Source organism: Hyperoodon ampullatus (assembly GCF_949752795.1).
Source record: "Hyperoodon ampullatus genome assembly, chromosome: 5".
Taxonomy (NCBI): domain Eukaryota; kingdom Metazoa; phylum Chordata; class Mammalia; order Artiodactyla; family Ziphiidae; genus Hyperoodon; species Hyperoodon ampullatus.
Window position 1 is genome coordinate 5,614,480 of NC_136918.1, and position 25,609 is coordinate 5,640,088.

Below are 25,609 nucleotides of genomic sequence, written 5' to 3' on the forward strand. Positions count from 1 at the left end.
CCAGCTGGACCCCCATCTCACGTGCTCCCTAAGGCGGCCTGAGGGGCTCGACTCTGCCCTTCCCGAGCCCGGGAAACAGCCTGGAGAAGTGGCTGAGGTCACAGAGGGGAGGCTGTAACTCAGAGCCCTCGGGCCGCTCCTGTGGTCCCGGCAGAAGCAGCCTGCCTGACAGCCCTGGTCCTGAGCAGCACTGGGAGGCGCCCTCACCCGCCTCGCCCCCCGCAGAGGGCGCCCCCCCCAGTCGGCTGAATTCTCCGTGGGGGCGGGGCGGGGCCCTTGGCAGAGGGTCCTCAGCCTGGGCTTCCGGTTCCTTCCAGCCTAACGGCCTCCTCCTGCCCCTGCAGCACCTGCAGATCAACTGGACAGGCCTGACCAACCTGCTGGACGTGCCAGGAATCAAGTAAGTGCCTGTGTGAACCGCCAGGCAGGCCCGAGGTGGGGCCCTCCCGGCCGTGCAGCCAGTGACGGGAGCCACACCGTGGCTGTGCCCTCCCTCTGTCTGCACAAGGAGAGGGGTGGGCAGCTGCCCCCTCCAGAGGGATAGCGTGGGTGTGTTTGGAGTGACGCCATCAGGTGAGATGTCCTAGAGGAGGCCGCGTGGGCTAATGAGGGGCGAGCGCAGGCTCTGGGACCAGGCCAGCCAGACCAGGCTCCTGGCCCCCCCTCAGCCACTGTGTGCCTTTGGACAAGTTACTTCACCTCTCTGGGCTCTTCCTCAGTAAATGGGGAGCCTGGTTCCTCTGTCTTGAGGCCCCTGGGAGAACAGTCAGGTATGTGCGGTGCTGGCACAGTGGGCGTGGATACACATGAGTGTCCTCCTTGTCCACATCCACTCCCTCCCTGACCCAAGTGTGTGTGAGAAGCCCAAGTGGCTCCCACCCGGACACAGACACTGGCATGGGACGGGGCAGAGGCCAGTGAGGAGGAGCTGGTCTGGGCAACCCACCTTCCTGGGGCCGGTGTGGTGCTGCGCTCCGAGCCTCAGGCCCCTGAGAGGAGCAGAGAAGGGCTCCAGCCCCGTGTGGACACACCTCCCAGGAGGGAGGGACAGTGGACCAGCCAGGGTAGCCCCTGGCTGGCTCGCCAGGCCCAGCAGCTGTCCCCATCTGCGGGGAGGACCACTCACTCCCTCACTGGGGATAGTCCCACTGATCTTCGCCCCCTGGGCGCAGAGAATCCAGTCATGCATTCTTTCACTTAGAAGATATTTCCTGAGCGCCTACTGCGTGCCGGCCCTGTTCTGGGCACTGCCCCTGTCTCCCTCTACTGGCGAGATGGAGTCAGGCAACAAAGAAGGAGGATTTCAAGGTGATGTCAGAGAGTAGAAGGGCTACAACAGTGGACACGTACCTGGCATTTGCTGGGCACTGAGCACTGTTCTCAGCACTTCACACGTATTAACTCATCCTCGTAACAACCCCAGGAAGTAGGCATAATTAGCCCCATTTTAGAGATGAGGAAACTAAGGTCTGGAGAGAGCAGCAACTTTCCAAGGTCACACAGCTTATGGGTGACGGAGCCAAGATTCTAACCCAGGATCCATGTCCTCGCTCTTGGCTACCATGCTGTGATGCCTCAGAGAACAAAGCAGGGTTGGGGTGGGGGGGCCCAGGGGCGGTCAAAATGTACACCCTACATCCTCCCCCGACCCCCCACCCAGGCGGGCTGGGGTCAGGGCTGCTGTGTCCCGAGATGGGCCCACCTGCCCCCAAGTTCTGCTCCTGGTTCCAGCTCCAGGGATGGGCGGGCGGGCAGGCGGCCTAGGGGAGGTCGTGCCACCCTCCACAGCTGTGCGTGCCCACTGTCCCCAGTGACGTGTCAGACAGCCTGCTGGAGGACCTCATCGCTGCCCACATGGTGCTGCCCAACCGTGTGACTGTGCCCGTGAAGAAAGGGCTGGACCTGACCAGCCTGCGCTTCCCTCTGCCCCGCGTGAGTACCTGCGCGGGCCGCAGGGCACTGGGCCCAGAGCACAGGGACGGACGGGCCAGGGAGACGCACCCTCGGAGGGCGATGCTCATGTCCGCCCTGGGAGGGCCTGGCATCCTATTCTATGGGGCGAAGACTGAGTCTCAGGAAGATTGAATGACTTGCCCAAAGTCACCCGTCTTGGGAGGGAAAAAGTCCAGGGAGCATTCCTTCCTGGATCCTGGTCCCCCCATGTGGCCTGTGTTGGGGACTGTGGGCAGTCACGCTCGCTCCCGGGAAACTCCAGGAGCCTCCCATTCTCCCTTCAGGGACAGGAGGCTCCTGTTCCATCCTTTGGTGGCAGGAAGAAGGCTTACGTCTTCTGGGAAGGAGCCAGGACGGGGGGCTTCCTTGGGTGCTCAGCCCCACTGCCCCCGCCCGTCCTGGGAGCTCAGGGGGCCCCTGAGGAGGGGGCCAGCCCTCAGGGCTGTCCTCAGGAGGACAGCCACATGGCCTCCCTGCAGAAGGTGCCCTGGCCGTGGGGCTGGGAGTCAGGGCCTCAGGAGAGGGGAAAGTGCCTATTTTTACCATCAGAGCCAGGTGTGAGGCATCAGGCCACGCAGGGGTGACGCATGGCCCTTACCCCACACTGTGCGTTTAGCAGTCTCAGTACAGCACCGTCACCTACATCATAGCTACTGCAGACATTCTGTCCTTAGGGCATATCCCACTAGAGATGTACTGTCAAGTGGCTACAATTTAAACTCACTTGGAATAGTTCCTCTCTGTGTGTCTGTGACAACTGGCCGTGAATATTTACATTAATTTGTTTCCTTCCATTTTCTGTTTCTAGAGTTTAATTTTTACCTTAACTTGCTTTCACAATCATGTAAAATATTTGCACACTTCTAAAGGCCAGTGTGAAAAACAAATTGTGCTTTAAGGAGTCTAGCTTCTACCACCTAGTCCCTCCTCCTACACTATTTTTCATTATTTGTTTTCTAATATGAGCACATACACGTGTGATGGCTGTGTGTATGCATCTGATTACACGCATAGTCCCCCTTTCTTGGATGGACGGCAGCGGGCCACAGCTCTCCTCACCTTGCTGTTATCATGCATGTGTCATGAGGGTCACCCCATGACAGTGTGGTACGTGGTACTCCACCACGTGAATGTACCGCATCTGTTCAACCAGTTCTCTACTGATGGATGGCTGAGCTGTGTCTGGTCTTCTGTTATTTCCAATAGTGCTGTCGTGAAGAGCCTTGTCCATATCTTTTCATATGTTTGCCAGTATGTCTTTAGGATAGATTTCTAGACGTGGGATTGCTGGGTCAAAGGGCAAATGCATATGTATTTACTGATATTTAAAAGAAATAGTTCTAGGCCAGAGGCCTACTGGCCCCCTGAACTGTGTTTTTCCTGGTTCTTGTGCTCTGTTCTGACTTGAGACATAGCCTAGGATGTTGGGAGTGGGGTGACTCAGTGCTGGGGCCGTTACGAGCCCAGGGACCCACTGCCAGCAGCAGGCAGCGGCCACAGGGGTGTGTACACCTGGGTAGTGGGAAGAAATGACAGCGGGCCTCAGTCTACGTGTAAGCTAGAGAGGGGCTGGAACGCTGGAGGAAAGCTGCTTGGGTGGCGTGTCAGTTGGCACAGGACGAGGAAGTGGCCGCAGTGGAACGAGCCCTTCACGGGGCAGGCTGGAGGTACGGAGGGGCGGGAGGGCCGGGAATGTGGCCGGGCATCGTGGTGCAGTGGACAGAGCCCTGGGCCCTGCCGTCCCTTGCTGCATGGCCCTGGCCGAGAGGTTGTCATCTCTGGCTTCTGTCTCCCTGTCCAGACATGGGGAAGGTAAGGTGGGGCTAGGGTGATAGCTGATGGCTTGGGCTCTGACGTCGGGGGCTTTGAGGGCCCTAGAAACAGCTGTGAGGCCCGGGCTGGGGCATTTTCCAGGGAGTGATCAGAGCCCACTTGCTGGAGGCAGAAAAGCTGGCCCAGAAGGACAACTTCCTAGGACTCGGAGGCAAGTCAGACCCCTATGCCAAGGTGAGCATCGGCCTGCAGCACTTCCGGAGCGGGACCATCTATAAGAACCTGAACCCCACCTGGAACGAGGTGTTTGAGGTGAGGGTCTCCTCAGCGGCTCCCAGCTGCTCTCCATGCCCTCCAGGGCTCCACTCTGGGTGGTCCTGTCCCAAACAAGGGAGGACCCTACTTTCACGGTCCTCACACACCCATGGGCAACACTGGGCCACGGGCGTGGCCCTTGGGGACAGGCTTCCAGAGGTGGGCCGCTCTGGCCCCTGATGGAGGGCCAGCCTATTGACAGATTCCTACGGCCCTTCCCAACCAGAGCCGGCTTTGTTGGAAGTTTTCAAATCAAATCAAATCAAAGAACCTCAGGGGCAGGTCTGCCCCGGTCCTCTCAACCTTCCCTCCCAGAGCCAGACACCAGGAGCCTGACGTTCTGCCTTAAGTTCAGCCACAGTCCTTACTGTGTGAAGCGCAGGCCCACAGCCTGTGTGAGTGCTGCAGTTTGGAAGCGGCAAGCCCCGGGCAGAAAACACAGCAGCCAGCATCCCGAGCACCCACCCTGCCCACAGGCTTGCACAAGCTGCCTCTAATCCTCCGCACCCACAGGAGAGGGCATCACTCCCTCTTACAGGTGGGGTTCTCCAGGCACTGAGAAGGGCAGGAACCTGCCCGGGGCTCCGAGCTGGCAGGTGGCGGAGCTGGCCCTTGGCTCCCCTGGGGTCATGCTTGAGGTCTGCTGCATCAGCCGTTGTGGCCTGCAGGTCAAGTCACCTCTCTTTCCTTCCAGTTCATAGTGTATGAAGTCCCTGGGCAGGACCTGGTGGTGGACCTGTACGATGAGGATCCTGACAAGGATGACTTCTTGGGCAGGTGAGGAGGGCCAAGCTGGGCCTGGGGGCGCAGGGCTCTAGGCCTTGAGGCACAGGTACCCCTGCTTCCACCGCCCAGGGCCCTGCAGCCCTCGCTGCACTCTGACGTGGTGACAGTACCAGGCAACCAGTCCCATCGTTCTGCACCGCTGCCACAAACCTCCCCCCAGATGCCTCCCGAGTGCCCAGCCCTGAGCGCCAGCCCTCTAGGGTACAGGGAGGGCCCCGACGTTTGTGTACCGTGGGCTCTGCTTTCTGTGCTCCTCATAATGTACCCAGAGTCCCCGTTTGGAGCAGTGGGCAGGCCCAAGGCTGGCACGGATGGCCAGGCCCTCGGTACCCAGGAACCATCTGCTCACTCTGAGCTGGGGTCATGCTTGAGGTCTGCTGCATCAGCCCTTGTGGCCTGCAGGTCAAGTCACCTCTCTCTCCTTCCAGTTCAGAGGAACACAGAGCCTCAGGGCTGAGAGAGGATTGAAATGACCGGCGTGGGGCTGGCTATCAAAACTCTAAATTTACATGTGTTTTGGTCCAGCCATCCCAATTCCAGGAATCTCCTATAAGAGCATTATACCTGAAATGTTTATTGCAGACCTATCTGTGGTGACAAACCAAAAAAGCTGGAAACGTGAATGTCCAGAGTCAGAGGATATTGCCTGAACGTTTCAACAAATTTGTCACTGCCAAACTACAGAATATCCCGCAGCTTTTAAAAGTGATGAGTAGGATCTATGTATGTTGACCTCGAGGATATTCATTTCTATCTAGGGAAGTAGGGGAAGCAGTTGGGAGTGACCTGAGCAGTTGATACATCTTTCCAGGGAGGATGGACATGTACGTGTGTTCGCATGTGCTCGTGTGGACGCTACACCGCTGCTCATCTCAGAGGCTGGGGTTAGGAGGCAACAGAAAAGAGAATTTTACCCACATCTTCTTACTCCTAAATTTTTTAGCTTGTTTCCATGAACAGGTGATTTTAAAAAATAGAAACAAAACAAAACGGGAGGGGAACAATCTGACCACCCGAGAAATAGCTCACCACCACGTTACTTATCATTTTTAATTTCTCATCTTAATGAAAGGAGTTGTGATTTTTGTAATGTTGCAGATTAGAAGTGTGTCTTGTGGTTTGTGGTTTAGGTAACTGATTTCAAGTGTGTTTTGAGCTCAAGCACATTTCTAACAGTTACATGGAATTAATTTCCCCTCTGGCTCTCAGGACCCTCCAGTTGGGCTTGGGTGGGGCAAGGCGGAAGGCACGCCGTGAATGTATTACTGCCTCTCACACACATGCCAACTATACGTAGCCCCTGGAGGGCATCTGGGCCAGTTTTGGAAAGGGAGGGGCATTTCTGGTTATTACAATGACTGCGGGAGGTGGTGCCACTGGCATTTAGAGGACACACGACAGGGAAGCTAAATTCCTGCAATGCGTGGGCAGCTCTGCACAGTGAAGACTCATCCCAGCCCGAATACCAATAGCACCCTCATTGGGCAATCCAGAGCCAGTGTGTCCAGCAGTGTCTGCTTATTCCCCTCTGGGGTCAGAGCCGCCTGCCTGCCCGGGCAGCATGCCCAGTGGGAGCAGCCCCGATGGTTAGACAGTCCTTCCTTTGCTTGAGCTCAAAGTGGTCTCCCATTCATCCTTGGGATGAGTGAGGTCCTCTGTCTTGAGGGTCCCACTCAGATATTTCAAAATAGATTTCCGGGTGGGCCTCCACGCCTGCTGCTTGTTGCTGCCTCCGGGCTGAGCTGACCTCCCGCTCCCTGTGTATTCCAGCCTGCGGATCTGCCTCGGGGACGTCGTGACCAACAGAGTGGTGGATGAGGTAGAGTTGGTGCCTGCAAAGCCCCCCTCGTGGACAGCATCGTTTCCATCCCAAAGTGTAGTACTTCTGTCTTTCCATAACCGCCTCTCCTAGTCCAGAGCCTACCCTGTCCGCGCTGGTTCGCCTCTTCCCTGAAGCCCCTATTAGGGCCCTACTGGGTCCCAGAACTGAGCTGCCTGAAGAGGGTCAGCAGCGTCCCACTGGCCCTTTCCCCAAGCTCTCCTCCCTCCCCCTCCCCCTGCAGTGGTTTGCCCTGAAAGACACAACGAGCGGGCAGCTGCACCTGAGGCTGGAGTGGCTGTCACTGATCACAGACCCGGAAGCCGTGACGGAGGTGAGTGCGGGCTCTCGTGGAGCGGGGAGCTCGTGGCAGGTCTGGTCCATGTGAGAGCTGTGCGGGGAGGCAGGGAGGGAGCTAGCGGGCTGAAGCCACACATCTCGCCCCCAGAGTCCTCCAGCCAGCCCCACCTTCTGGGGAGCACCTCCCTCAGCCCTCATCTCCACACAGGGCGGATGGGACCCTTAAAAGCTCTGTTAGTGCCCATCAGCCCAGTTCATGGGGAAGTCCACCGGTTCTGACTTGAGTCTGTCATGCTGCAGTTGTCTTTTCAGCCTCAGCAAAGAGCGAGGTTGTGAGGGAAGGTATGGCCAGTCTGGAGGGCAAGGGCTGGCTCTTCAGGCATCAAGAGGCTTCTCCTAAACCAGTCTGTGTCTCCTGATGCTGGGGGCACCTAGTGAGGGTCTGTGTCTGCTTGCAGGACCATGGTAGTTTTTCCACTGCCATTCTCGTGGTCTTCTTGGAGAGCGCCTGCAACCTGCCGGTGAGTGGTGACACAGCCAGAGTGTCACACACACCCTGCCGTGTGCCCGCCACTTTCAAATGTCCACGTGTTGCTCATTCACCCTGTTCTTCTCGTGCTGCAGAGAAACCCTTTTGACTACGTAAATGGTGAATATCAAGCCAAAAAGCTCTCCAGATGTACTAAGGTAAGTGTGGGTGTGAAAGCAAGTCACACAGCTCCTTTTCCCCAGAGTAACCACAGCCCCGCGTCTGCTGGGCGGCGCCGTGCACACACAGCCGGGGCCAATAAGCGCCGCCGTTCACTGAGCCTGCAGCGAGCCTGGCACCGGGCTTGGCAGCTCATCCCCACATCGGCTATGCCTGAGTCCCACGGTGGCTGTGCATCCATTTTACTGCCATTTTAAAAATAGGACCCGGAAAGCTAAGTGCTTGTGCCACACAGCTAAGGGGGAGCCGGAACTCAACTGCACCCTGTCTATCTCCACAGCTCTAGGGAACAAGGGCCTGTGCCCAGCCAGGCCTCCCATCTTTAACTCGGAAGCTACCCCTGGGGTCAACCCCGTCTAGGTGCTGGCACAGCGATGGCAGCCCGGGGCTCCTGGGAGCTCCAGGGGAGGCTTCTCTCAAAGGGAAGTGGTTGGGTGGCCTCAGGTCCCACCGGTGCTCCTGAGGGTTGAGAGGCAGGGTCTCCAGTTGGCACTGGGGGTGCCACCTCCACTTTGTGGATTTGTCCCCTCACAGAATAAAGTCAGCAGAGACCCTTCTTCTTACGTCAAGCTGTCTGTAGGCAAGAAGACACACGTGAGCAAGGTAAGGCAGCTTGGCGTGTAGCCGAAGACTAAGGAAAATGGGCGGGTGCCCCAACACTTCAGGGAGAGAAGCAAAAGGGAATTCGCTCACACTGAATGCCTAGTAGGTGCTGGCACACGAGAGGCACTTTATATGACTCTTGTCTTCAAAATAACCTCACAAGATAGTTTCACAGTTCAAGAATCTGGAGGCCAGAGATCAGTGACTCGCCTAAGGGCTAGAAAGCAGAAGAACCAGGGTTCGAGCTTCGGCATGGCTCTACGCCTGTGTCCTTTCCCCCACCCCCAGCAGCAGAAGTCCCCCTGGAAGTGAGCTCTAATGCTGGTAGGATTCAGCCCCGTGAGACTTTCCCGGCAAACTCTCCTTGCCTTGGAGTCTGACGGCCCTGCCCGAGTGCCTCCCACGAGAAGGCTCCCAGTGGCACCAGGGGGCCAGGATGAGAGCAGAGGGTGCTGGTATCCTGCTCTGCCCAACTTGACCCTTCAGTGATCTCTCCCTCTCCTGTCCCCAGACCTGTCCCCACAGCAAGGACCCTGTGTGGAGCCAGGTGTTCTCCTTCTTTGTGCACAACGTGGCCGCTGAACAGCTGCATCTGAAGGTTTGCTTGAAGCTGGGCTCGTGGAACACAGCTAAGAGGCGTCTAAGCTAGGAGGGGTAGGGGGCTTGAGCAGGCTCCCCCCGCAGTAAAGTCAGGAGAGGATACTGAGGGCCCACGTCTTCGTGAGCCTGGTGACCAAGGCCGTTGGGTAGGAGGTTGTGGAGGGACAAACCCTCAGGTCCCTTGGTGCTCCCTGCCAGTCTCTCCAGTGATTACCTAGCACCCAGCGTGGCCTGGGTTGGAATCTACTCAGGACATTAATGATGATGTACTTCTTTAAAAAAAGATCTGTGGAAGAGAGAGATCTTCTTTACACCTGAGCAAACAGAGGCTCAAACGATGACTTGTCCAAGATCTCATGACCAACAAGTAGTAGAACTGGGGTCTTTGGGGACCCTCAGGCCTGTCTGGAAGTCCCATCATAGAGCAGCACAGCTCATCAGTCCCTAAAGCCCTGATGGTCCCAGGCATTTGACAGACTTGCCTCATACAGATCATAGTTGCCTCTACCCTGAGTCGCTCTCTCGCCCTGACTGAAGGCAGGGACCGGGCCTGGTCCCATTTCCAGTTTTCAGAACAGGACCAGAGGCCAAAAGAAACACAGAACATACTTACTGAAGTGAACTCAGTCTTGGCTGGAGCCCAGAGTGTAGTCTGGTGAGGGTGGGACTTGGTTATCCTCTTGTTTTGTGACTGGCCCACTGCCCAGGTGCTTGATGATGACCGAGAATGTGCTCTAGGCGTGCTGGAGATCCCTCTGTGCCAGATTCTACCCCATGCAGACCTTATCCTCGAGCAGCACTTCCAGCTGGACCAATCAGGCCTGGACAGCCTCATCTCCATGAGGCTGGTGCTTCGGGTAAACCTCTCCCCTTTTCCCCCAGGGTAAGCAGGGGGTGGTCTGCCCCAGCACTAAGTATCTGCACTGTGTTGGTAAGAAGCTAGGAGATGGATTCATATTTTTTTTATCAGTTTCAGAATATTGTCATCCATTTCCTCTTCAAATATTGCCTCTCCTAATCTTTTAATCCCTCTTTCTACAATTCCTTCTATTATGTTGGACCTTCTCATCATCTCCATGGCTTAACCTGATCTCACCTTCATATTTTCCATCTCTTTATCTCTTGGTGCTACATTCTAATTTCCTCAGACCTGTCTTCCAGACCACTAATTCTTTCTTTGGCTATGCCTAATCTGCTGTTTAACCTGTTCACAGTTTTTGTTTCAAAGGCTATTCTTCATCTTTATCTTTTCCAAATCTACAATGTCTTTTCTTCGTTGCGTTTTATCTTCTCATGATTCTATCCCATCTTTAATCATTTGAAAATACTTAAAATGTATGTTATTCTATTATCTGAAGATCTTGGTAGTTAAATTTTGATGTCTGTTGTGTCTGCTGATGCTTTTTCATGGTGACTCATTTCTACATTTGGTAACTTGGGTTGCAGACATATGTTCAGTGTTGCCTTTGTGACCTGGATTGAGGTTGGTTCACTTCCAAGGAAGTTCTGCTTTGGCTGCAACCAAGCACCTCAGGAACATTACACACCTGAGTCCACTTTTATGTTAATTTTCAAACTTTGGGTTTCAAAACCCCACAGTAGTATAAATATGAACCCAAAATTTATAGGAGACAGGCTATAAGATGCCATATTCTCATGAAAGGTTCTATTTCCCCCAACCAGAGTACAGGCTGAGATAGATATATTTCTTGTCGTCAATCTTTGTTTGTGGGTGAAATGTTTATTTGTCCTACACTACTTTTTCACTAAAGATATCCCACCTTCATGGGTCCTACTCTGACCCTAGGTCTCTTCTCCAAACCCCTTGGATTCCATGGTTGATAAATGACCCTGGGAAAGTTAACCTTTATTTTTCAGTTTTCTCTCTCTCTCTTTTTTTTTTAACCTAGGGATTTTCCTTACTTTCTTGTGAATTTGTCTATGCATTTAGAAGTATGTTTGTTTCATTTTTATTGAGCATTCCTAACAGGAGGTTTTACAGAATATTTTGATTGCCTTATTGCTGGACATGGAAGTTCCTAGGAAGAGTCTTAATGACTGATGGGAAAAGGGGAAGGAAAGACACAATGGCTGAGGTTTGAAACTTCGGTGCTACAAGCACAGGGGTGTGTCTGGAGAGGAAACACATTTTAGGGAAAGCAATGGTAAGTAAGGTGACAGCTAGAAATGACCAGATCCAGAAGGCAGCTGGTGATCTATATGAAGGTTAAGGTGAGGGCAAGGCTGGGGGTGTAGCTCTGGGAGTCCTCTGCACGGAGGGGAAGTGCACGCTGTGAGAATTGGCCAGGTCTCCAGCATCCAGTACCAGTGGATAGAGAAAAGGGGATCAGAGTTGAGTCTTCATGAAGACTGGTGAGGCAGGAGGAAGGGAAAAGACAGAAGCTCTGGTCAGAGTGAGTCAGAGGCAGAGAGGTTAAGGAAGATAGGGTCTGGGGGTAAAAAGATATGGTCTGGGGGTAAAAAGATATGGTCTGGGGGTAAAAATCCATTGGACTGGGGAGTCAGGAAGGAACTGAGTTTTGAGAAAACTGTTCCTTCCAGAAAAGAGAAGGAACCATTTCCCAGAGGTGGGGGAGAGAGTGGTAGTGGTGTGCCCAGCCCATAAACCACCCTGTCATCTGCTTACAGTTGCTGCACTTGGAAGAACGAGAGCTGGGAGGCCCATACACAGGACCTGAAGCCCTAAAGAAAGGCCCTCTGCTCATTAAGAAGGGTGCCACCAACCAGGGCCCCAGAGCCCCACCGCAGGGAGAGGGCCCTGCAGATTTGCCATGCCCTCCAGACCCTGCTTCTGATATCAAGCAAGCCTCCAAAAGCACCACAGCCACCACCAGTGCCACCATCGCTGCCACCAAGCCCTCACTTCAAGAGATGGGCCCAGAGCCCAAAGGCAAGGACAGAGCCAGAGGGTTCTTTGCACCCATGGGGGAGAAGAAGAGTGTGTCCACCACCTTCCTGGCTGCCCCAGGCCCCCACTGTCCAGGGCCCATCAAGTCACCCAGACCCATGAAATGCCCTGCCTCCCTATTCGCATGGCCGCCCAAGAGGCCGGCTCCCAGCATGTCCTCGCTCAACTCCCTGGCCTCTTCCTGCTTTGACCTGACAGATGTCAGCCTCAGCACTGAGTACGCACCTCTCTGCTTAATCTTTTCTAAAATGACCTGCATGAAAAATACCTCCCTGGATGGAAAAGTAGATATGAACTTACTTTTCTGTGCAAGTTCTGGTTTTTCACAAAATGGCTTCATAAGAGGCAGCATGGTGAGACAGAAAGAACACAGGCTGGGGGGAGAGAAAGCACGTGTGCACATGCCAAAAAGTCTCATGTGGCTCTAGCTACACACCAACTATAAAATAGATGTGGGACTTCAGTTGTTAAGGTTCCTTACAGCAGAAACATACCCTGAATTCTAAAGAGTTATTTATACTGGGATGATATGGAAAGCTTAGAATGTGGAATTACATAATCAGTGGCTGCCATTTATTAAATGTTGACTCTGGGCTTAGCATGTTATTTAATTTGATCTTCACAATAACCCTACAAGATAGAACTTACTATCATAAAGGTCGAATAACTCACCCAAGGTTCCACAGGAAATCGTAGTATAAAGGCAGATGCTGCTCCAGGGTTCTTCCCACTGTGCCGTGCTTTTCCTACTGTGAAATAGGATAATTTTACATGAATGCTGGATAGAACTGACTTCCAACTAAAAGGAACCTTACTGAGAATTATTTTATTAACTTACATGCTTCTTGGGGGTGCGGGGAGAGGTCAGCACTTGTAATGGCAAGAGAAATGACAAGGCCTTTCTTTACAGAGACGGGGATCTCAGGCATCAGGGGCTGGGTGAGATTCAGCTCACGGTGCGCTATGTGTGTCTGCAGCACTGTCTCAGCGTGCTAATCAACAGCTGCAGGTAAAGGGATGCTAGGGCCAGGAAAGGTTCTTTGAGAGCATCAGGTGACCAAAATCAGAGTAGGGGCACTTGGAGCCGTGGCAGGGGCAGGCAGCCCCAAGGTAGACAAGGTAGACATTTGGAAGGAATGAGGTCTGAAGGCCTGCGTGCTGTGCATGCTGTAACAGATCCTCAGTGGTGCTGATGGGCTCCAGAGCCAAGGGCTTTGCTCAGACACAACCACTGCAAAATTGTCTGGGGTGGTTTGGAGCCAGGACATTCTCTCAAGCGAGAATCTTCAACTTCCTTTTAGATGGAATGGTCCTTGGCTGTACACCCAACTTTACAAAATGCATGTTTACAAATCCATGCACCTAATGTCCTCCGAATTCTGCAGACTTCTGCTTTTTTTGGTCTAGACTGCAGGGCATTTTTATCCTCAAGGCCATCTAAAGCTGTATGGATAGTACGGCTTTCTCTAAATGAGTATGTTCAGTATTTCAAAACCAGGGGCCTTTTTTCTTTAATGTCTTTGAAACCAAATCAGAAACCTGATGCCCTGTACCAGCAGTGGAGCTGATCCCTACGTCCGTGTCTACTTGTTGCCAGAAAGGAGGTGGGCAAGTCGTAAGAAGACCTCGGTGAAGCGGAAGACCCTGGATCCCCTGTTTGATGAGACGTAAGTGGCCCAGGTGGCCTGCCTAGAGTGCCTCAGCCGCTCAAATATTTGCTGAGCACCTCCCGTGTACCTGGCAGCTGCCAGATTCTGGGAAGGGCTGGGGTTGAACAGGACTACACAGTCTATGCTTTCATAAAGCTTCTATACTTTAGTGAGAGAAAAGGACTGCCAGGGAAGTTTAGCAGAACAGCTACCCACTTTTCTTGTCCATAGGGACTAAAGTGCTCCTGATTAGGAAATGTTCCATACTCTTTCTCTTTAAATGAAGCCTCTTTGGCAGTAAAAGGATTTGAATCTGGTCAAATATGTTTTCTTTCAATCAAAAATAAACATACCTTGAACCTAAGGACCTAAAATTTCCTCCAAAGCTCCAGGCTCTTTGGCCTGTCTTCCCACCTGCAACAAAGCACAGGTGGCAGGTAGGACAGATACCCTCCCCTTGTGTGTCTACCCATGTCCTTGGGGACAAACCAGGAGACAGAGTCTAATCACATTTCTTGCTTTTGATGGGTCTGTGGTGGCAAGTCTTAACCTTAATATTCTAATTCTTGATTTCAAGTTGATCACAAGGTATGGAAGTCAGAATCTCATCATTGCTTCTTTTTGCTGTGGGATCCTAAGAGAAGACATTGCTAGCCAGCCTAGGAAGATACATCTAATAATGTCAGTTTCCTCTTACCTTGGTCAATAACTACTCATTTTAAAAAGAGTTGTACTGAGTCCTTTATGGGCCATGTCTAACGACTAATATATTCCTTCAAAAGCTACCTTTTGAGTTCATCGATATCATGAAAGAGTGTGGGGGAGAGAGAATATATTCATTCAGTATTTATTGAACACTCTACATACCAGGCACCATCCTATATTCTACAGCCACACAGGTGAAAGATGTTGCCTTCAGAGAGCTCTGACACAATTATAAAAGGATGTCAAAATTGCTATGTGGGAACACAGGAGATTGACTTTTGTGACAAACCTAATCTGTTAGTAATTCTCTCTCAAAATTGTAACAGCAAGATATGCCTGGATTATCTACGAGGCAGACTTGGCAACCTCCATCTTAAATGTAAACCTAGAAGTAAGGAGTTCAGAGGTCTCTTATTGAGTACATGATTCATACCATATACATTATAATTAAAATCTCTAAAGTTAACGACAAGGAGAGAATCTTAAAAACAGCAAAAGAAAAACAAGTAGTTACATTACAGGGGAGCCCCCCTATAAGACTTATCAGCAGAAACTTTGCAGGCCAGAATGGAGTGGCACAATAGTCAAAGTGCTGAAAGGAAAACGCTTCCAACCAAAAATACTCTACCGGGGAAAGTTATCATTCAGAATTGAAGGAGAGTTTTCCAGACAAGCAAAAGCTAAAGGAGTTCACCATCACTAAACCAGCTTACAAGAGATTTCTTTAAGCTTCTCTTGTTGTGGAGCACAGGCTCTAGGTGTGCGGGCTTAGTAATTGTGGTGCACGGGCTTTTAGTCGCTCTGCAGCATGTGAGATCTTCCTGGACCAGGGCTCGAACCTTGGCAGGTGGATTCTTAACCACTGTGCCACCAGGGAAGCCACTAAAATGTATTCACACTTATGTTACCAACTTAAAATAGACTGTTGTAAGTTGTCATATGTAAGCCTAATCGTAAGCACAAAGCAAAAACCTATAGTAGGTACACAAATGATAAAGAAAAAGGAATCTAAGCATACCACTAAAGTCATCAAACCACAAAGGGAGCAAGCAAGAGAAGAAAAAAGGAACAGAGAGGATCTACAAAGCAGCCAGTAAAAAATTAATAAAATAGCAATAAGTACATACCTGTCAATAATTACTTTAAATGTAAATGGACTAATTCTCCAATCAAAAGAGAGTGGCTAAGTGAATTAAAAAAAAAAAAACAAGACCCATCTACATGCTGCCTACAAGAGACTCACTTCAGATTGAAAGATGCACACAGACAGAAAGTGAAGGATGGAAAAAGATATTCCATGCAAATAAAAACTGAAAGAAAGCCAGGGTGTTGCTATACTTATATTAGACAAAACAGACTTTAAAACAAAGACTGTAATAAAAGACAAGGGCATTACATAATGATAAAGGGGTCAATCCAACAAGAGGATATAGTATTTGTAAATATTTATGTACCCAACATAAGAGCACCTAAATACATAAAGCAAATATTCACAGACCTAAAGGGAGACATAGACAGCAATAAAATAATAGTAGGGTACTTTAATACCCTACTTTCATCAAAGGATAGATCATCCAGACAAATTCAATAAGGAAACATTAGCTGTATATGACATGTTAGACCAGATGAACTTAACAGATACACAAAGAACAGTCCATCCAAAAGCAGCAGAATACACATTCTTCTCAAGTGCACATAGAACATTCTCCAGGATAGATCATATACTAGGCTGCCACAAACAAGTCTTAATAAATTTAAGAAGATTGAAATCACATCAATAAATCAAGAGAAATCAAAAAATACCTTCAGACAAAGAAAATGGAAACGTAACATAACAAAATTTATGGGATGCAACAAAAGCAGTTCTAAGAAGGAATTTCATAGCAATAAATGCATATATCATAAACAAGAAAAATGAGTAAGAAATAAGAAAAATCTCAAACAACCTAACTTTACACCTCAAGGAATAAGAAAAAGAAGAATAAAGTCCAAAGTCAGCAGAAGGAAAGAAAGTTCAGAGTGGAAATAGAGACTAAAAAGACAATAGAAAAAAAAATCAATGAAACTTAGAGCTGGTTCTTTGAAAAGATAAACAAAATTGATAAACCTTTAGCTAGACTCACCAAGAAAAAAAGAGGACATAAAAGAGGAAAGAGGAACTGTAAAATTGATACCACAGAAATACAAAGGATAAGAGACTACTATGAATAGTTATACGCCAACAAATTAGATAACCTAGAAGAAAAGGATAAATTCCTAGAAAGATACAACCTACCAAGACTGAATAATGAAGAAACAGAAAATCTGAACAGACTGATTACTAGTAAGAAGTTTGAATCAGTAATCAAAAATCTCCCAACAAACAGGTCCAGGACCACACAGCTTCACTAGTGAATTCTACCAAATATTCAAAGAAGAATTAACACCAGCCATCCCCAAACTCTTCCAAAATATAGAAAAGGGAATACTTTCAAAACTCATTTTACAAGACAAGCACTACCCTCAGACAAGGATGCCCACTCTTACCAGGTTTAAACATAGTATTGGAAGTCCTAGCCACAGCAATCAGACAAGGGAAAAAAAAAAAGGAATCCAAAGAGAGAAGTAAAACTGTCACTGTTTAAAGATGACATGATGCTTTATAAAGAAAATGCTAAGGATGTCACCAAAAACCTATTAGAACTAATAAATGAATTCAGTAACACTGCAGGATACAAAATATACAGAAATCTGTTGCATTTCTATACACTAACAACAAACTATCAGATAAATTAAGAAAATCCATTTAGAATTGCATCAAAAAGAATAAAATATCTAGGAGTAAATCTAACTAAGGAGGTAAGAGACCTGTACTCTGAAAACTATAAGATGCTGACGAAAGAAATCGAAGACAACACAAACAGATGGAAAGGTATATCATGCTCATGAATTGGAAGAATTAATAATGTTAAACATTATTATTTCTGAGCTGTCTATTCAGTCCCATTGATCTGTCTCTTTTTATGCCAGAACCATACTGTTTTGATTATTATAACTTTGTAATATAGTTTGATGCCTGGAGGCATCAGGGAGCATGATGCCTCCAGCTTTGTTCATCTTTCTCAAGATTACTTTGGCTCTTTGGTGGTGCCATGCAAATTTTAGGATTGTTTGTTCTATTTCTGTGACAAATGCCATTGGAATTTTGATTGCATTGAATTTGTAGATTGCTTTTGTCCACACATGTATAGCTGATTAACTTATGGCAAAGGACCCAAGAATGTATAATGGGGGAAAGCACAGTCTCTTCAATAAGTGGTGTTAGGAAAATTGGACAGCCACATGCAACAGAATAAAATTCAACCACTGTCTTACACTAGACACAAAAATTAACTCAAAATGGACTAAAGACTTGAAAGTAAGAGCTGAAACTCTGAAACTCTTAGAAGTGAACATAGGTGGGTTAAGCTCATTGACATCAGTCTTGGCAATGGTTTTTTGGATTTGACACCAAAACCAAAGGCGACTAAAGCAAAAATAAACAAGTGAGACTACATGAGACTACATTAAACTAAAAGGCTTCTGCACAGCAAAGGAAATCATCAACAAAATGAAAAGACAACCTACCGAATGGGAGAACATACTTTCAGATAATATATTGGAAAAGTAGTTAATATCCAAAATCTATAAAGAACTCATAGAACTCAATAGCAAAAAAATCAAACATCTGATTAAAAAATGGGCAGAGGCTCTGAATAGACATTTTTCCAAAGAAGACATACAGATGGTCAGTAGGTACAGGAAAAGATGCTCAACATCATTAATCATCAGGGAAATGCAAATCAAAACCACAATGAAGTATCACCTCACACCTGTCAGAATGGCTATTATCAAAAAGAAATAAGAAGTGTTGGTGAGGATGCGGAGAAAAGGGAACCCTTGGGCACGGCTGGTGGGAACGTAAGTTGGGGCAGCTGCTATGGGAAACAGCATGGGGGTTCCTCAAAAAATCAAAAATAGAAATACAATGCAGCAATCCATTTCTGGGTATTTATCAAAATAAAACAACACTAATTCAAAATGATATATGTACCCCCATGTTCACTGTGGCATTATTTACAATAGCCAAGACATGGAAACAACCTAAATGTCCACTGATGGATGAATGGATTTTTTAAAATGTGGTGTGTGTGTGTGTGTATATATATATATATGTATACACACACCATAGAATATTATTCAGTCATGAAAAAGAATGAAATCTTGCCATTTGAAACAACATGGATAGACCTTGAGGGCATTATGCTAAGTTAAATGAGGCAGAAAAAGATAATTACTTATGATCTCACTTATATGTGGAATCTAAAAATGCCAAAAACCAACCAAACAAAAAAAACCCAAGCTTATGGATATAGAGAACATATTGGTGGTTGCCAGAGTTGGTGGTTGGGGTGTGTGTAAAATAGATGACGGGTCAAAAGGTACAAATTTCCAGTTATAGAATGAATATTCATAGAGTTATAATGTACAGCATGGTGACTATAGTTAATAATACTGTATTACATACTTGAAAGTAGCTAGGAGAGTGGATCTTGAAAGTTCTCATCACAAGAAAAAAAATTTTTTGTAACTATGTATGGTGATAGATGTTAATTAGCCTGATCATTTCACAACATATCCAAATCACATCATTATGGTAAACATGAAACTAATAATGCTATGTCACTTATATCTCAATTTAAAAAATTAAAAGATATTATGGGATTATATTGAATCATGTGTGTCAAACTTTTCAAAAGTGTGAAGCACTATAGAATTTAAAGAATCTTTCACTCAATTAAAAGAAATTGAAGATTTTTTTTTTTTTAAACCAGAAAAGTAAGGAGTCCAGAGGCGTCTTATGAGTACACGACAAAGCTTGTATACGAAGATTCCTCTGCCTTACTCCATAGGTGTAAGTGGGAAAAGACCACTGTTTTCCACGCAATTCCAGCAAACCTAATTATTCAGCATCCTAGCCCTTAGCTGGCGCTGTTCAGAGAGAGAAGGAGCAGCCGAAAGAGTGACAACCAGAGTAGAGTCAGAGAAGGAAAGAAGCAAACCCCAAAGCACAATAGTCCAAGGAACTTCTCAGAGAAGCAGACAGCCTCTTGACACTTCCAGGGTTTGTGAATATAACACAGGACAGTGATTATCTATAATAATGATGCACTGAGTATCTGCTGTAAGCCAGTACTGTTCTAGATGCTCTTCTCAATAGTCTATATCTTCTGTTTTAAAGGTAGGAAAATGGATGAAACACTTGAGATTTTCAGTGAAAATGATTAAAATATATAAATCTCATTTCCTGAATTTTTGCTCCTTAAAGATTTGAATTTTTTGTTCCCTTGGATGAAGTAAAGAAGAGGTCACTAGACATCGCAGTGAAAAACAGTAGGCCCCTTGGCTCACACAGAAGGAAGGAGCTAGGAAAAGTAAGTACAAAAGGGACTTCTGTCATTCTTTCCCTCATGGTAGCTAACTGGAGTTCACTGGTGAAACACACCCTTGCAGAAATTCTGATGGCATCATCTGGCTATTACTAGAACTGACTTCAAGGAAGGTATAGCCTCATTGGGAGGCTTTTTGTTTTGTGTCTTTTTAAAAAATACTCTTGAAACTGAAGTATATAAATTAATATAATAAACTCTATTTTAACAAACTTGAATATCCAAGTTCATCGCTACACAAGTATTTGAACTTCTACTATGGTATTAAGTATTGTTTTGATAAATACAGCATTGTGTGAAGCTTGGATCTCATTATGTCAAGATTTTTGTGGTGAATGGGATTTTACTTAAAGTTAGAAGTAAAGGAAATATAATCCTCAGGAAGATGCCCAGGAGAGACAAAAAAGAATATTTGTACACTCTGTAGTTGTTGTATTTTAATAAACACCTCCTATACTCATTTTTAAAAGCCCACTTCTGTGAAGTAGGTGATGATACCCCCATTTTTACTACTGAGGAAACTATGGTGTCTTGCTTAAAATTCTGGATCAGTTCATGAGTAAAGGCAAGCTGTTCTCTCTAAAACATTCATAAATAAATTCCTGAGGTACAACTGCAAACAGCAATTCACCTTTTCCCAGGACACTGAGGTCAGTGTCAGTACTGTCCTTCTGGAGAGGTTCTGTATTGAAAGCCAAAGGAAAAAAAGCTCCTGCTCAGAACTCAAGGAGGCCCTTTTTATGATCAATTTCATTTATCCCAATATGTTTCCATTTAATGCAGTTTTGGGGAAGGGAACTGATTATTTGTGTTTGTTTAGGTACTGATTGACTTATCAAAAGAAGATCTGAATAAGGGCTTCTCACAGTGGTAAGTGAGCCCTTTCATTTTATCACATAAAACCTGCTACTCAAGACACTGTCTCAGACAGTTGCCCATATTCTCTCTCCAAAGTTCTTCCCTTTTCAGTATATATCAGCTCCTTTGTTTATCAAGGAGATATTATCACCTTAAGGCTTTACTGCCTACAGATTTCACTTACCTAAAGGACCTCTGTAAGCTCTAGTCTTTAACCCTGGCCAGCCAACTTACATAGGTGAGTTCTGCTGGTCCCACAGAGGCCCAGGTAGGGTAGATTAGGCCACCTGTCCTGATGTTGCCACAGCACACTCTTAATACTAACACAAGTCCAAACCCAACTATCTTACAGGTATGAGCTGACTCCAGATGGCCAGCCCAGAAGTTGATGATGAACAACATCTTTATTTTTTAAATGTGTACATATGTATATTTTGTAACTTAAATCAGAACAGCCATTTGAAAAAAATACATACACACACACACACACTCTTGTGTGCAGTATAACTGCATGACTGGATAGTATTAGGAAGAGGTAAACACATGTAAAAGCAAGAACTACTCTTTCTTGATTGGATTTAATTGTTTAAATCCATAAACAAGCAGCGTATTTGTGCCTAACAAATTATCAGAACCTCAGCGGTGAATTTTCACTGACACAGGACTCACGTGAATGTATGCACCAAAAGGGTCCTGTCTCAGACACAGAGGGTGAGGGAGGTCTGTTTGTGGAGCAGCTGTCAGTATTCCTGGGCAGTGACTGACCAAGGGAGGAGGCTTCTTTTATGGGACTAAAAAGTGATCCACCAAAAAGTGCCAAGAGCTAACTCTATCTAAGCCCTGCTGGCTGCCACCTCTGGTGCTTCTCTGCCTGGAGGTTCCTTCATGTATCTGATTTGGAACTAAAATATACTTTCCTGATGGCAACAATGTTAGTGACAGTACTTCAGTGTGGGATGGCCTGGGACCAAACTCTAGCATTTGGCAGTATTTCCATAGAAAATGCAAGGAGAGTTTCAAACCCAGGTCTACGTCTGCACTCCCATAGAGCACTGGAGGCTGCTGCCGAGTGTCAGTGCCAGAGAACAAGGGGCTTTCTGTACCTCTCTCTGATAGGTTTGGGAATTCTGCGCCACTCTTCTAAGAGAGGGCTGGTTCACCTAAACAGCATGTTAAAAGCAAAATATGTAAATTGTATATTTAAACAAGTGCCTCTTCTGCATTTCAGACTTTATAAAACCACATATTCTTGTCCTTTCTCACGCTCCTAGAGCTGTTGTCGAGTCACGTCCTCTTTTCACTTATCTACTCAGGCAGTACCCCCGCCATCGGTTTCCTCTCCCTACCACTGCCTTCACTGCCACTTTTCTGAAGAATGGTAACATCTTAAAACAAAGTTTTTGTCATTTTACTCTCACTTATAAATTATTATTTCCTGCTTTCTACAAAATTCAAGCCCACCTTGTGTTTCAGACCTAACATAATCAGGTCTCCAGTTTCCTGCTACCTTATTCATGTGCAGATGCTCTGTTCCAGAATAGTCCAAATATATCCTGTCTACTAATTCTGCTTACCTCTTAGAGGCCTATATCAAACCCACCTCCTCCGTTAAGCCACCCCACACTGACAGGGCCTCTCCCCCCAACCTAGGGCAGCGGTCCCCAACTTTTTTGGCACCAGGGACCAGTTTCGTGGAAGATAATTTTTCCACAGACTGGGGTGGGGAAGGGAATGGTTTTGGGATGATTGAAGCATGTTATATTTATTGTGCACTTTATTTCTATTATTGTTACGTTGTACTATATACTGAAATAATTACACAACTCACCATAATGCAGAATCAGTGGGGCCCTGAGCTTATTTTCACTTGCCACTCACCGATAGGGTTTTTTTTGTTGTTGTTGTTGTTGCAAGTGTCAGGTTTATTGTATTCATATTTCTAAATGGATGTTTTCAGACCTTGACAAAAATAGAAAGGGTTGGTTTACATTTAATGCTCCACTTTAAAAAGAAATACTTAGCAGAAGCACAAATCAGATTGCAGTGGGGTGGAGAATGAATCATAGCTTTACAAAAATAGGAGAGACTACTCTTATCCTGGCCAAGTATTTAAAAACTCAGTCATTGGTTAGCAGCAGTCCTTAACATTTTTATACCCTCCTCATTATAATTTCCTCACGTTGTTGAAGAAGCTAAGGGTCACTTTGAAGATATTTTTCACAACAGGCAATTCATAGAAGAGAAATCTGAATGCAGGCTACACATGAAAAGATGCCTTGACTGCACTAATCAGAGAAATGTACATCTAAACAATAGTGAATTACCATTTTATACCCAACTGATAGGGTTTTGATATGAATCTGAAAGCAATTGATTTATTATGGTGTCTGTGCAGTCACACCTCTCTCTAATGATAATCTGTATTTGCAGCCACTCCCCAGCACTAGCATCACTGCCTCAGCTCCACCTCAGATCATCAGGCATTAGATTCTCATAAGGAGCACACAACCCACATCCCTAGCATGCGCAGTTCGCAGTAGGGTTCGCGCTCCTGTAAGAATCTAATGCCGCCGCTGATTTGACAGGAGGTGGAGCTCAGGCAGTAATGTGAGCGATGGGGAGCGGCTCTAAATACAGATGAAGCTTCGCTCGCTCACCGGCCGCTTACCTCCTGCTGTGCAGCCCGGTTCCTCACATGCCACGGACCAGTATCGGTCCGTGGCCCGGGGGTTGGGGACCCCTGGTCTAGGGCATCTACTATCAACACTGTACATTTTTCATTTTAGCAAATCCCTGCCATGTAACATTTAATTTTTAAAAGTGCTTATTAAATATCTACTAAGGTCATATGCTAAGCAACTACCTGTACTGTGATTGGTATTTAATGTTTCTGTTTACTCTCCAATTGACCTAGAAGCTACCTGAATTGATTTTCGCCCCCATCATCCAAGGCTATGCTAAGTACATGGCCGACGTGTAATAAAATTTGTTTCTGCTGTTTTGAGTGACAAATTCTCATAATAAAATGGGACAATTGATGCCTGTCCTATCTACCTCACAGTGGCATTGTAATGTTCACTAAACAGACAAGTTGCTTAAAAATTATAAAGTGCCAGAGGAGTAGAAGGGAATGTATCATATATCACGTCCTGAATATCAGCAGCCCTAAAACTACTACTGAGCAAGATGGCAGAGAAAGCAGACAAGTGAAAACCTATCCTTCTCTTCTAAACACATAGAAAACCTAGTTAAACCATGAACAACATTTATTTTAAACATGGTTGATTAAAAAGTAACACAGGTAGGACCTCCCTGGTGGCGCAGTGGTTGAGAGTCCACCTACCGGGCTTCCCTGGTGGCTCAGTGGTTGAGAGTCTGCCTGCTGATGCAGGGGACACAGGTTTGTGCCCCGGTCCGGGAAGATCCCACATGCCGCAGAGCGGCTGGGCCCGTGAGCCATGGCCGCTGAGCCTGCGCATCCGGAGCCTGTGCTCCGCAACGGGAGAGGCCACAACAGTGAGAGGCCCGCGTACCGCAAAAAAAAAAAAAAAAAAAACACAGGTAAAGTTCTGGTGATGATCCAAAGAGAAAATCTACAGCTGGGTATAGGAGTTGAAGGGGGTGTTTTGAAGAGAACCAGAATTTTAGCACACACCAGAGAGAAGGCAAAGCTACTATGTAAGGCACAGGAGCCTGAAAAGTTTTGTCATCAGAAAATGCCTTTGCTGCCAATGAGGACAAGGAGTTGGTTGTCAGCAGTGGGTGGAAACAATCACCTACTCTCTCCTACAGGACCACGGGGTCTGAAGTTACATACAGTTGACTTGGTGTGGAAACCTCAACACCTGGAAACTAATGTGAAAATTGGTTTAGAACCTGGAACCATGTGAAGCCCTGACAGAGGCAACCACAAAACTAGCCCTTAGGGTTGTCATGCCCACCTAGGGCACATGTTGGACCACTGTAGCAGATAATTCCCACTAAAGGGAAGCTCACAGGCAAAAATAAAAACAAAAACAATTTTAAAAATATGAAGCACATGGGAATACCAACTGAAAAATGGCCACTAGATGTATTTCAGCAAGAAGGAAAATGTAACATTAAGGCAGAAGTGGCATGTGGGAAACAACGGAGAGCAAAGAAATCTGTAAAATATGTTGGTAAACCTACGTAAGTCTTGATTGTTTAAGAAATGTAAACAGGTAAGCAAGCAACCAAAAATGTTTGCAAATACTGGGTTCAGAAAGCCAGTGGCACTGAAATGCTAGTACTGACATCTAAGGAGGACCATGAAGCTGGTTCAGAGGAATCTTAAAGTCCTTATTTAAGAAATTAAAGATAGTTTTCTATTTTAAAAATTAATTATAAGTATGTGGCAGTTACTAGTTTGTTACCTTTCAGCTCCAAATCAACCCATCTTTGCCCTGCTTTGATACTAGAGACACCACAGCCTCCCCGCCTTTGCCAGGGGGCTTGAGGTTAGGCTTGCCAATTGAGGGCACTGGAGAGACACTGCAAGGCCAGAGTGGGAAGAAGTGGCCTTTCTTTCTTCTACTGAGGCGCTTTTTTCCTGGCTGTGTGAGGGCCGTCCTCGGTTACCAAAGCACCGCCACAGTTTACTCTTGGCTCACGCCCTTGGGCTTTACAAACATAAATACAGCCTTCATGGTTCAGCACCATCCAGCACCATCCAGCGCCCTCGGCAAGTTTCTTTGCCACAAGTTGGTTGCCTGCTCCTATAGCAGCCAGACTTCTACTCAAGGGTTTAAATCTCAGCCTAGTGGGGAGGCAATTTTTAAGTTTCTAAGTTCCTTCCTTGTTCACTCTCCTTTATCCCTGGGGGTAGTATCTGCTTTCTGAAGTCGCTACTGCATACCCCTTAGAGTCTTCTTTTCTCCCCTTTTAGTAGGTAACTACCGTTACTAGTTAGCCATTCTTGTTTTAAATTTTTCCTGTTAGGCTACCTGTGCAATGTAGTTTCTATCTCCTGACCTTGACTAAGTGTATATTAAAAATTTTAAGATAACCAATAAAATAGAGTAACAATAGAAAAATCAACAGAGCTGAAATATAAAACTTCCAAATCAGTAGTGAAGAAGAAAAAAAATAAAGAGAAATTCAATACCCCCCCCCAAAAATAGG

The 25,609-nt window shown here is 46.9% G+C and overlaps 1 protein-coding gene across 1 annotated transcript in view; it reads left to right on the forward strand.

Annotated features, from left to right (window-relative positions):
* ESYT3 (extended synaptotagmin 3) overlaps positions 1-20,898 on the forward strand; it is a gene marked incomplete at its 5' end in the record, with an annotated part of 53,999 nt that extends 33,101 nt beyond the window's left edge. Inside the window, 17 exons of the mRNA XM_079704864.1 lie at positions 345-400; positions 1,812-1,932; positions 3,868-4,038; positions 4,736-4,818; positions 6,598-6,646; positions 6,891-6,980; positions 7,405-7,467; positions 7,571-7,633; positions 8,190-8,258; positions 8,770-8,856; positions 9,566-9,715; positions 11,508-12,004; positions 12,698-12,796; positions 13,323-13,454; positions 19,489-19,594; positions 20,430-20,479; positions 20,820-20,898. Coding sequence (XP_079560990.1) covers positions 345-400; positions 1,812-1,932; positions 3,868-4,038; positions 4,736-4,818; positions 6,598-6,646; positions 6,891-6,980; positions 7,405-7,467; positions 7,571-7,633; positions 8,190-8,258; positions 8,770-8,856; positions 9,566-9,715; positions 11,508-12,004; positions 12,698-12,796; positions 13,323-13,454; positions 19,489-19,594; positions 20,430-20,479; positions 20,820-20,856 — 1,923 coding nt within the window. The 3' untranslated portion in view covers positions 20,857-20,898. The remainder of the gene's footprint in view (positions 1-344; positions 401-1,811; positions 1,933-3,867; positions 4,039-4,735; positions 4,819-6,597; positions 6,647-6,890; positions 6,981-7,404; positions 7,468-7,570; positions 7,634-8,189; positions 8,259-8,769; positions 8,857-9,565; positions 9,716-11,507; positions 12,005-12,697; positions 12,797-13,322; positions 13,455-19,488; positions 19,595-20,429; positions 20,480-20,819) is intronic.
* Positions 20,899-25,609: the final 4,711 nt, after the last annotated feature.